The sequence below is a fragment of the Barbatula barbatula genome (genome assembly GCF_947034865.1).
Source record: "Barbatula barbatula genome assembly, chromosome: 25".
In the NCBI taxonomy this organism is placed as follows: domain Eukaryota; kingdom Metazoa; phylum Chordata; class Actinopteri; order Cypriniformes; family Nemacheilidae; genus Barbatula; species Barbatula barbatula.
In genome coordinates, this window is record NC_136788.1 from 10,791,447 (window position 1) to 10,803,739 (window position 12,293).

The following is a 12,293-nucleotide window of genomic DNA, read 5'->3' on the forward strand; positions in this document are numbered from 1 at the left end:
AAGCCGACAGGAGCAGCATTCTTGACGGCAACACAACTGACAATAATAAAAAGATACTGAGGGGAAAACTGATGCTCTGATGTTTGCCAACCTCTGATATCAACCTTTGGCCCTGTGATGAGGGCATCTGGGAGCTTTACAGGGAGAGGTGTCAGATAGCACATGGCAAAGGGGCAGGCTGACAGGAAGTATGAACAAAGATACCTCGCCGCACGTGGCATCCTGTTTTCATGCTTTCCATGAGAAAAACGTGTACAGCTGGTATGTGATGCTGTATAATTTGAGATCTGTTATAGGTTATGGTTAAATGGATACTTCACCCAAAAATTCTGTAATCATTTACTCATCTTAATCACAACACTGTTCCAAATCTATATACATTTCTTTGTTCTAATGAACACAGAGAAAGATATTTGGAAGAATGATTATAACCAAACATATTTTGCCCCCCATTGACTCCCATAGTAGGAAAAATACAAAAGAAGACATTTTGTAGAATGTAGGACAGAAAAACTGTTCTGGGGCACTTTTGACTACCGCTGTACTTTACCATACCATTTAGACACACCATAAACTAAAAGAAATTTTATTTTTGGTAACAAATATTTAAACTTTAAAATCTTTGTGGAATGGATGACTCACATTAAGGACAGTGTGAAGTGAAACCTCTGTCTCAGGCCTCTGAAGGTGATAAAGGACTGGCCGGGAAAGCTGCGTGTGGTCATCTCGCAGTAGGGCTTTTCATACTCGCCGTCGGGACACTGACACAGGAACCCCCCCACCAGCAGATCCACACACCTGCCTCCATTCTTACACACACCAGGCACACAGCGTCCCGAGCGTGTGTTCACCTCACAGCGCTCTCCTGAACAGACAATTAACAGCAATGTAGTCAGGTACCACAGACAATACTTTCGATTTGCCCCCTAGGTTATAAAACCAATAAATCATGTTTACAGTAATGCACTTACAATATAAGTCTTTGGCATGTGGGGTTTTAAACCGCCACGAAACTCTGAAGCTTTAATGCAATGTGAATTACAAATGCATTCAAGCTACACATATTTATAGTCGGTGTGTTCCCTGGAAATCAAACCAACAACCTTTGTGTTTCTAGCATAATGTTCAACCATTTAAGCAACAAAATATTACTTCCTGGTAGGTCTACCATTGAAAGGACAAATTAGAACTTTCCAGCGAAAAAAAGGTTTTGGAGAGGTGTATGGAAACATGGAAGCATTTCAACAGAAATTAGCTGCTATTTAAATCTTTAATACTTGGCCATCAGTTTGAGTATATTTATGTTACTGTAATAAGAAGAAATTGTTAGTTGTGATAACCAACATTTTTTTAATTTAGATTTTAATTTATTTAGATTATTTTATTTAATTTAGATTGTTTATTTTTATATTTAAATGAAATTTATTTATATTTTATTTTATTTCAATATGTGTTATTTAAATGTATTTTTATATGAAAATGTAATTTATTTTATTTTTCTGTTTTTAGATTTGATTAGATGTTTTTTCATTCATTCATTCTCAGGTTTTTGCTTTAAGTTTAAACATTTCTGATATGGACATTTGAAAAATACTGCTTACAAAAATTAACACAATTTTAAATTTTATGCCAGAATAATTTGCAGTAAAATGTTGTGTTCTGTCATTTCTTTTATAATAACCCTTTAAACCTCAAAGATAAATCTAAAGCCCTAAAAAATAACAAAAAAAGCTAACATGTAAAATTCTAAAGCAAACTTTAAAATTTCATCAGCACTTCATCAGACAAACCGGAACATTCCATTGGCACATATTAATGACAAGCGCAATTTAGCTGAAATTTTCTAGATAACAATCGAAAACTTGTTTCCTCAACGCAATCTCTCAACCCAATCACTAGTGTGAGCTTAGTTTTAGTTCCAACAGGACAAAAGCCAACAGTTCTGTCCAAACGGGAAGGCTTTACAGAGACCATTGAGCAGCGTGTCCTGAGTCCAGGCGGGCCGCTGTGTTCAATGACCCCGACTAGCCTTTGTTCAAACTCTAAAGCAACAGAACCACAGCTAAGCAACAAGAGAACAATGAGGACGTCCTGGTGGTCTGTAAGACACCTGTTACGCTCCACTAGTCTTGCGAGGGGACATGAGATCTATGGTTAACTGACGACAGCTCGATGTTAGAAGACGCGGTTAGCAAAAGTGACAAATTCAGACATCACAGGTTAAATCAGACATTAGAGGTTAATGTTTGCCAGAGGTTCATGTGATTTCATTGATAATGAGATTGTTTTATGAGGATTTATTTTATGAAATTCAGCGTAATACAAAAGACAAAAATAGCTTTGCTTAATGATGCTGAAATAACTATAAAAATAAATAATTAAAGTCAGAGTTAATAAAAATCTAATTAACCTGATAATGTTTTCAATGTAGTTTTTGCGTTTAAAGGGTCCAGGATTTCTCAGTCGTAGGTAAATCTTAAAAATGTACAGTCCATGAATAATTCTTAATATTTTCTTTCAATAATCATGAATATAAATGTGGTATTCTTTTAAATTTATTATAATTTATTTTTTATAGGAAAATAAAATAAAAGTATATCTTTATCTTATATTTTTGATAACATTTATAGTTTTATTATTGTTATTGCATCAAACTAAGCAGGTCAAAAAACAGGAATTCCACTCAAATTCAAAGATTCACTTCTTAATAAATATCTGAGAATACATTTGACAAAAATACGTGGTTATTATTTCATTTCACATCATAAGCACACTGCAGCAACATTCAGATTCATTTGTTACACACAGCAATTTTTCCTCGAATTTGAGCATTATTTTCTTCTTTTGTCGTCTTATATTTGTACCCTGTGTGCATATTTAGCTTGAAGTGTAGTGTGCTTAAACCTCAGATGACCAAAAAGCAAATCCACACATACCAGGACAGAGGGATTGTAAAGAACGCAATAAGAAAAGAAACAAGCAGATAACAATCACCCCCAAAATCCATGCAGTGTGACAAATGCAGTGGCCTCAGAACAAACATCTGAGGTTTGCTTGCAGGACTTTTCCTTGTTGCACATGTAATCCAGTATGTCTGATTCTGCGCCAGCTCGGTGTGCACGCTATTGTGTTTCTGCCATTACCTTGACAAGATCTGGGCCCAGAGGAACTATGTCTGCAGAGACACACAAAAGAGGTTCCAAAGAGGTAATGATCCAAATGTTGGTCAGATAATCCCTCATTTTTGAGGAATTACAGGGATACATTACTGTGTAATGAGAGAAACTCATGAGAGCTACTACAGAGGCCACTGTCAACACCTCTAGTTATGACCACATGCTACCTGAGGGCTCAGGAGGGCAGAGGTTCACTACTACTTTACTGTAGTTGAGAAACACGAGCTCACAGAGAGACAAAGCTGTCAAAGTGAGTGATCAAGAGCGGGAACTTTGAACCTTAGGACTGAAGCGGGACTCAGGCTATCATTCCAGTTGTCAATTTACACAAGGTCATGTCTTACCACAAAAGTGGATCCCCATTCAAACTTTGACAGACCCCAAAAGGATGAGGATCGTGAGAAGATGACAATATGCAACCAATTTGGAGTCAACTTCGTAAGTGTCAGTTATACTTACATTTACATTTAGTCATTTAGCAGACGCTTTTATCCAAAGCCACCTACAATGAGTTCAGGGAGCATAAGAGATACGTCAATAATACATAGTTATTAGTTTCAACAAAAGCTAGACCACTATCTGTTGAGAGAAAGAGAGAAGGTTAGAGTACATCATTTTTTTCACTTGTCTGTCAAGTATTCACAGAAGTGATGGGTTTTAAGTAGTTTTTCGAAGGTTGTGTGAGATGTGGTAGACCGGACCGAGTTAGGAAGAATGTTCCACCAGTAAGGAGTTGTGAAGGAGAATGAGCAGGAAAGCGATGTGCTGCCCTTATGAGAAGGCATTAAATGACGCCGCTCATTTGCTGACCGCAGGGTTCTTGATGGGGTGTATGAGTGTAGGAGGGTGTAAAAGTATGCCGGTGCAGATCCATATGGTTATAGATTTCATCAAACCCACTTTAAAATGTAGGTATTATTATATTAAATGTAGGTGTGCAGCTGTGCACATAAACAATGCATTAAATCACACACCTGATTTTCTAGGCAACTGGATTTATGTGTATTTATATCAAAACATCACAGATTAGATGGTGAGACTTTTGCATTATACCAGAAACCATCTAGAAACCACATAAAACTACCACAGAAACCATTCAGAATATCCTAATAATAGCAACCAATCAGAGGACCCTAGCAACCACACAGAAACACCCTGCTAGAAGAACATAACTACAAAAACTCCATCAGAAACTGAAGATTTTAGCAACTACATAAAAATAACATAGCAACCAATCAAAAGACCCTGGCAACCGTCTACCAATCACCCAGCATCCTAACAACCTGTCCAAAGATCTTTGTAATCACAATAAAACACTCTAACAACCAATCAGAAGATCCTTGCAACCCCATAAAACAAAAAAATAACAACTATATAGAAATCCCATAGAAATCAACGAAGACGCCCCAGCAGCCACAAAAAGGCCCTAGCAACCATATCCAAGCATAGAGACTTTTGAATCAGGTAAGCCCTACTCGCTGGATTAAAATTATAATTTTAATACATTTAAATAAATAAAAATATCTAGTTTGGAATTATATAAAATCAGTCCTTTAATGATAATATAATGATCTTATAAATCTTAAGTCATACATTTTGGAGAGTGAAGCAAAGTGATATACTGACTAACCTGTGAAATCTTGTGGGCACTCACAGGTGTATCCCCCCTCTCGGCTGCGGCACTTCCCATTATTCTGACACGGCCCGGAGTAACATAGGTCCACCTCCGTCTCACAATAATCACCCGTAAAACCATCCAGACATCGACACCGCAATCCATTTACAGGATGGATGGGCCTGAAAAGAACCGTATTGGATGCAATAAAAGGAGCCGTGCTGTCAAACTTCAGGACGGCCACGCACTTCATGTAGTTCTCGCAGGGCTCGCGCAGACAGATGTTATCATCGAACGGCAAGACGTTCTGAGATGTCATCAGGGTCAACAGCGTGCGGTTCAGATACAGTTGCTCCTGCAGCTCCTCTGATGGGTAATATCGTCCAGGGCTTCCTCCGGGAAGCAGAGCTGAGAAAGTAACATTAAGGATGCTGCCGGTAACGTCCGTGTCATTCTGAACGTTAAAGATGAAGACGCCGTCAGGGCTGGTGGAGAGGACAGCCGCTACGCCTTCGGTAAAGAGCGAGAGCAGAGGGGAGAGGAAACGCTCTTGAGACATGTTCTCCAGACGTACGGTGATGCTGTTGGTCAGCATGTCATCTGTGATGATGGTCATACGCAGGGTACAGAGGGCCGAGACCTGGTGAAGTCCATCTGAGGAGACACAAAGTTACATTGAGGGATTAATGTAGCTACCAAACAACTCTCATCGACTTCCACTGTATGGACGCAAAACAACTGATACATTTCTCAAAATATCTTCTTTAATTTCTGGGTCAACTATCTCCAACACACCAACTAGAAGAAGCAAATGAGAGCAGTTTTGTACATCTGGTCTCTGTGTCAGAGTTTCTTCGTCTTATTGTCTGACACTCATTGTACAAGGTCCAGTGTAATTGTGTAAAGAACCCCACGATCATGTGAAAGGAGAGAGCTATAATTGCAAGAGAATGAAGACAAGTTTCCACTTTGTTAAACTGCCTTTTCACATTCTGTCAACTAAACCAGACATGGATTAGCAGACACAACAAAACCTCTCCCTCTGAATGACATGTAAACACACGCACGCAAGTGTGTTTACAAGCTCAGATACATACACACATTCATTTTATAATAACGTCTCCCTGCACATTGCTAAATTTAGCAAAATGTATTTTCTATATGTCATATACATACAGTATAGATGTACAGTATATATATATATATACATGCACAAAAGATCAAAAGTTTTTATCTTAACGTATGTTTAAATATATTTACTTCAACCTTTTGAAGATTTGTAGAGAAAAATATTTAAATTTCTTTCATTACCACATTAAAATGTTATTTTATAATGCTTATTTTGGATAAATTGGAATGAATAATAAAGAAATAAATCAGCCAGTAAGAGGCCAGAATAAATTAAAAACTCCCCAGGTGAGACCTTAAAAATTAGGATGATAAAAGGTCAAAGACAGCTGATAAACTCTGCTAAAATAACTTTCATTTTCTATTTTTTATAAAAATATATTTTATTATTTTCATATATTATTTTAATTTTTATCATAACGGAATTGCCGTTTAAATTATTCAATACATTTACTATTATACTAAAGTGTTTCTTTCAAAATAAGTTTCTTTCAAGAAAGAAAATAATAAGTTAGTGACCCTAAACTTGACTGCTAGTGTACGTACATAAACACATGAGTATATATAAACAATGCCAAACATCTTTAAAGAAAATCAAATTAAGTAAACACAAACAGTGTGTGCATCTGGAACAGGCTGCTTTATTGTGTTGATAATGCTGAATAATCCCATTAAATCGCTGAACAATATCTCTCTTTTTGCCAAGTCATTCCATAAGAACAGTCTGAACCAAACTCCACTCCACTGAGGGCAGTAAAGTTGCGGTAAGTGTTGCTTTTTAAATGAGGTGTGCAATAAAAACCTAACCTTATACATTACAACCACTCTGAAATGCATTAAGTCACTCTTTGTTTTCCTCTCTGTTGATTCTCTTACCAAGAACTGCAACTAAAGCAAAACCAACACTATGACAATTTATTGTTTGACAATCGATGATGCACTTTAAATCTTTACTAAACAACATCTTAGCACAGGTGGTTTGTTCAAATCTTGATTTATGATAAGACTCCAAAGATAGCTACATGATCAAATAGGAAGTCAGTAAATCCCTCAAAACCATAGAAGAAATTGTCAGCTATGTAAACGATCTTAAAATCTTCAGACTTTTGCTTGAACACTTCTTTACATGGCTGCTGAGCTGTGACGGTGTTTAAAAGCCTGTGTAAAGGCAAAGTATCCCATCCAGTTTACTTTTTTAACCCTCAACAATCTGAGACCGAATGCCAACGCACAGAACAACTTCACTACCAAACATCCAATGCAATAAGAACAGCTACTGACTCTGCCCTGAAAACTAAAAGTGGGAATTATAAAGGTTATTATTAACCCGTTAATGCATTGAGGTCACTTCAGTGGACATCTGCAGTATCTCTTCAACTCTAAAGATCTCTAAAAAATGTGTGAGAAATAAGTTTGTTTTTATTGCCGTCACGTAATGTCAAACAAAAATCTTCACTGAGGTTGTCATTAATCTTTTAATGCATGCATTTAAGCTGCATCACCTTGGCTCCATCACCATGTCTGTTAAAAACACAATTGCAGGTTGCTTTACATACTTTGTGCATTAAAGGGATAGTTCACCCAAAATGAAAATTATTTTTACACATCCTCTTGTCATTTCAAACCTGTATGAATTTCAATCGTCCGCAGAACAGTAAGTTTAAGGAAAGTTAGTAACCGAATAGCACTGGCACCCATTCCCTTCTATTGTATGGACAAAAATCCCAAAGTGATTGGGTGCCGGTTAACAACATTTTTCAAAATATCTTCTTTGGTGTTCTGCCGAAGAAAGTCAAACAGGTTTAGAATGACAAGGGGTGAGTAAATGATGACAGAATTTTCATTTTGTGTGAACTGTCCCTTTAAAGCTAAATGAGGTCAAACTGATATTTTCCATGAAACTGCACCCGACACTATTGCAAATCTGGGTAAAAATAATGGCACAGTTTTGAACACAACATTTTTAAACCTTAAAACTATCTTCAACACAGCAGCAACAATCACAGAATTGTATTTTGGGGTGAACTTTCCCTTTAAATATAGAGTGCTTTGGATAAAGAATATAAAAATGCTATACTATACAACAATATAAAAGACATTAGACGTATTTGTTTCTCTTTAGTCGTCCATCCTAAAACGCTCCCTCAGAAGCATGTGGGAACATTCACTCACACAGCTGATTGACAGAGGTTGGCACAACTGTAAAAGAGACTGACAAAGTTGCCAAGCTCTATGCAAAGGCATCAGTTAGTTTACGCCAAGACACATGTCCTGCTTCACAGGCAGTGGCCAGCACAACATTGTGGCTGATGGATGACCTAAATATGTGCAAAATCGAATCAACTGGTGCCCGCTGCACAATAAGCCCAGTTGAGAGAGGAGCTTCTGAAAGAAGCCCTCGTAACAAAAAGATGAACTGGCTAAATCTAAAAGAAAAAATATTTACAACCTTCTCTACAAATACTTTAAATAGTCTTGAAACTGGTAAGTTACTATTATAGTATATGTTTATAAACCCAATACTGGTGCTTATGAGTTTCAAGGAATGTTGAATATGAATATAACATAAGGGCTATCAACAGCATTTGTGAAATTTACTAAATTTGAGATGAGACTAAAAATCGAATCAAACCCTGAACTCATTCAGACAATTGATCTACACAACACAGGTCAAAGATGGCCATGACTAACATTACCAGCTCTTAGCTCAAATAGTTTTCTTTGATGGATTGTGTATAACTTGGCTGTTTCTCCCTCTCACGACTATCCTCCCTTCAGACCTGCATTCCTTCCTAAGGCCTATTAAAAGCTTTTGCTCTGGCACGGCTTGTGTGGAATGTGGTACGTTGCGGGGAGCAGCTTCTCCGAGTAAGTGCCTGATAATGGAGACCGCACCTCAGCCGGCGCTCGTGAATCTGTTGTGATTATTGCTAACATCATGTGTGACAGCACTGCTTTGATCCCTCTAAGCGCAGACATAAACCAGAAGGGGGATCGCTGTGAAATGGAGCTTTTGCGACAAGAGGTGTGGATTTCATGGGTTTTGCCATTAACCTCGCTGAGGCCGCGAGATACATGGAAGTGCTTCCAGAAGGTTATGCCTCGGTGATGGAGGTTATTGAGCAATCTGAAGCATTAAAGTAAAGTACTGATACAGCAAAGACTTAGCCAGTTTAAAAGCCTACATTACATTTGCAAGAGCAGCAATATGGACATGGAGTACTCACGGCTTTTTTACTCGGCAACGATTGTTAAAGTGAACATGAATGTGGCAAGCAGCAGCTTGGGGGTCGGGGTATAAAATAAATATAACTTTCATAATTCACCTAAAAATTTAAGTAATGTTAATTTGATCTAACTTATAGTTCTAAATACACTTCTTTTCTGTTCTATCATTAACCTATTCATTTATTTAACATTAAGACAAATATAACGAATATAACCATATGCTTAGGAGCCCTGGTATGACCTTGATTTCTGTTATCATGATGTCATAATTTTCAACATCCAAGAATTTCTGTTTCAAAGCTTTACTGGCCTGAATTGCATTGTTTCATTGTATTTAAGGTCTTAGGCCAAGATTTCAGAAGCAAGGCTTTGGGGCTAGAGAAGATAATGCCAAATTTGCCCTTTGTACTCATGCACGCCAGAGAAAAACCTTCATACTCATTCCTGAGTCTTTGTTAAATAGTCTTTGGTGTCCAATGGCAACGGCTTGTGTCTGAAAATTAAGACCAGCTCTTGAATAATAGTACAGCTAAGCCTTATTTATGAGTAACTCAACTCTCCGATCGTTACCACACAATGTCTTATGATAAAACAATATATCAAAATGTGATCAGAAAATTTTGTTTTATTGTCAAAACAATACTGGGACACTTGTCACAACAAAAGTGCAAAAGTGACAAGTTTTGCATTTACCGTCAGATCGAAGTCTGATCTCTGCTGTTTCACCAGAGCAAGTGACAAAAAAATGTCCAACTTCAACTCAACACACAAACAGCTTTGTTTTCAGTGATGGAAATCTGCATGTGAACAATGTCTGTCCCCTCGTCAAATTTAAAAAGCCCCCCACGTTTCACCCCCTCTCGCCAGCTTCTCACCCCACTTAACAAAAGGGGCCCGTGCTTCAACCCCCGGCTTGCCACAAAATGCGTAAGAGCTCCACAATGCTCCCCCATTTGCCATGGCAACAGCGGCAGAGAGCCACAGCTTTTCAAAACTTTTTCCCAGTCTTTCCTTAAAGGACACCCATGAGGGAACCCTAATGGGATGCGTCAGTTGCATTACCAATGGATACGGAAGGAGATCAGCTTGCGTAACTCCTCTACGGTGGTGAACGTTAGTGGGTTTGCATTAGATGACCTGCAGATGACTGTTACGCCTTATCATGGCTTTTCTAATGGAAAACAGTAGATGCTCTGAGATAAAAGCTGATATAATGATGCCATGCCTGACATGATTTAAAATGTGGAAAAGGGAAGGATGAAGAAATATGCACTGCCATTACTGGGAGAAACACGGTCAGGACTGCTTGAGATTTCACTAAGAAGGGATGAATAAAATTGTAGAGGTTCAGAAGATAAAGATGAGAGATTTTGACAGGAAGCCTTTGACAAAGCCATAGATAGAGCACAGATTGTCTTTTTCTAGCAAAATAAGGCTTATGAAGTTATCTCTGTGTGAAATTCAAAGACATTAAAAGCTTTAAAGAATGGTTCACCCCAAAAATAAAAATGCTTTCATTATTTTTCAACCTCATGTCAATTCTAACCTGAATGACTTTCTTTCTTCTGCATAACACAGAAGATTATATATAAAAGAGCGTTGGTAAACAAAAAACATTGGACCCCATTGACTTTAAATTATCTTCTTTTGTGTTCCACAAAAAAGTCAAATACATTTTTTTGGCATGTTTGTTCTCCCTCTCCTGTGATGTGGCTCTACCAGGAAGTTAAATGTCTCTAACTTGGCAGCACATTTGATTTCTCAGAGTCAAATACAATGTCACTGTGTATGAAAACTCACTGGAAGCACATGAAAAAGGGACCTCCCTGCTAACCGTCTGATATAATGGAGCAGATCTTCTACTTTGAAATCCAGTAAACATCAAAACAGGCTCAAATCAATCTCTCCTTGTATAGGCGCATGAGTTTTAAAGGATCTTCAATTAATCCCCAACAATTTCTTGTCAATTGTGACATTCTATATGAGACAAACAAGTTTTATCGCTGTAAATCTATGAAAAGCCGTCAGTCAATGGACAGCTCTAATCCCGACATCACGTGATATCCTGTTGAAACATGTAATATGCAGAACGTTATTTTAGCGTTTTCGCTTCATTTTTGTATTAAATTAACCAAGAGGCATGTTACAGCTTGGGGGCTGTGAATAAAGACTAACCCGAAAATCACACGTCAAGTTGAGCCCGTTTGACACACGATCAGTCACTGTCTAATGAGCAGGACATCCAGTAAGCTTGGCTCCTGGGAAAATGTATATGAACCTAACCGCCCTGACAGGTAAAAGGTTTAATTTCCTCAATAGAGAAGGGTTCCTAACTTTTGTTCATGTTACTACATGATTTTTGTTAAATTGGGTATATGTCACTGAACTTGTGGACTTGAGGGTAACAGAAGCAATCACTGTTACTGACAAACCAAATTTTGTCACATATCTGTGGCAGTAAGCTTTCAAGCAATCCTTAAGATGGCCATTCAAAATATTTCATTTATTGAGAAACATACTGCAAACAACAATGAAAAGTCTTAAAGGTCCAATTCCGTGCGATCACATTTTCCAACCTTTAGTTAGTGTGTAATGTTGCTGCTGAAGCATTAACAATACCTGCAAAATGATAAAGCTCAGAGTTCAGTGTCAAGCGAGACCTTGTCTTTAACAGAATTCACTTTTCAAGGACAACAGAGAATGGTTGGAATCGGACTACAGCCCTCTACTTCTCGGGTGCTTTTACTAACCTCGGCCAAAAGGAATACGCCAAAAAAGGTCTGAGGCCTTCCTTAGAAAAGACAGGTGCGATGCAACATTACAACCTGCTTGTTCTTAATGGGTTTGTCCAGTGTGAACAAAATTAAAATTATTATGTTGTTATAATTGCTTCCAATGTTTCCTCATCTGTAAGTCCCTTTGGATAAAAGTGTCTGCTTAATGACTAAAAGAAAATGTGATGGGGTCTAATGAGTTTCTAATCTCTTTTGTTGTGTCGCATCACGCAGGTCACGTCCGGTGTAGACACTGTGTCACTTTCATCACAGTCCTACAACTGGTATTAAGAATTCAGCAACACACATTCGGATAACCAACGGTCAAATAACAGCTTCCATGATTTTAACATCTGCTGTGAAAGCTGTTCT

General features: G+C 37.8%; 1 protein-coding gene across 1 annotated transcript in view; it reads right to left on the reverse strand.

Moving 5' to 3' along the window:
* Positions 1–12,293, reverse strand: part of celsr1b (cadherin EGF LAG seven-pass G-type receptor 1b) — a gene marked incomplete at its 5' end in the record, with an annotated part of 38,854 nt that overhangs the window by 21,867 nt on the left and 4,694 nt on the right. The window contains 2 exons of the mRNA XM_079449552.1: positions 643–865; positions 4,807–5,445. Of these exons, the coding sequence (XP_079305678.1) occupies positions 643–865; positions 4,807–5,445 (862 nt within the window). The remainder of the gene's footprint in view (positions 1–642; positions 866–4,806; positions 5,446–12,293) is intronic.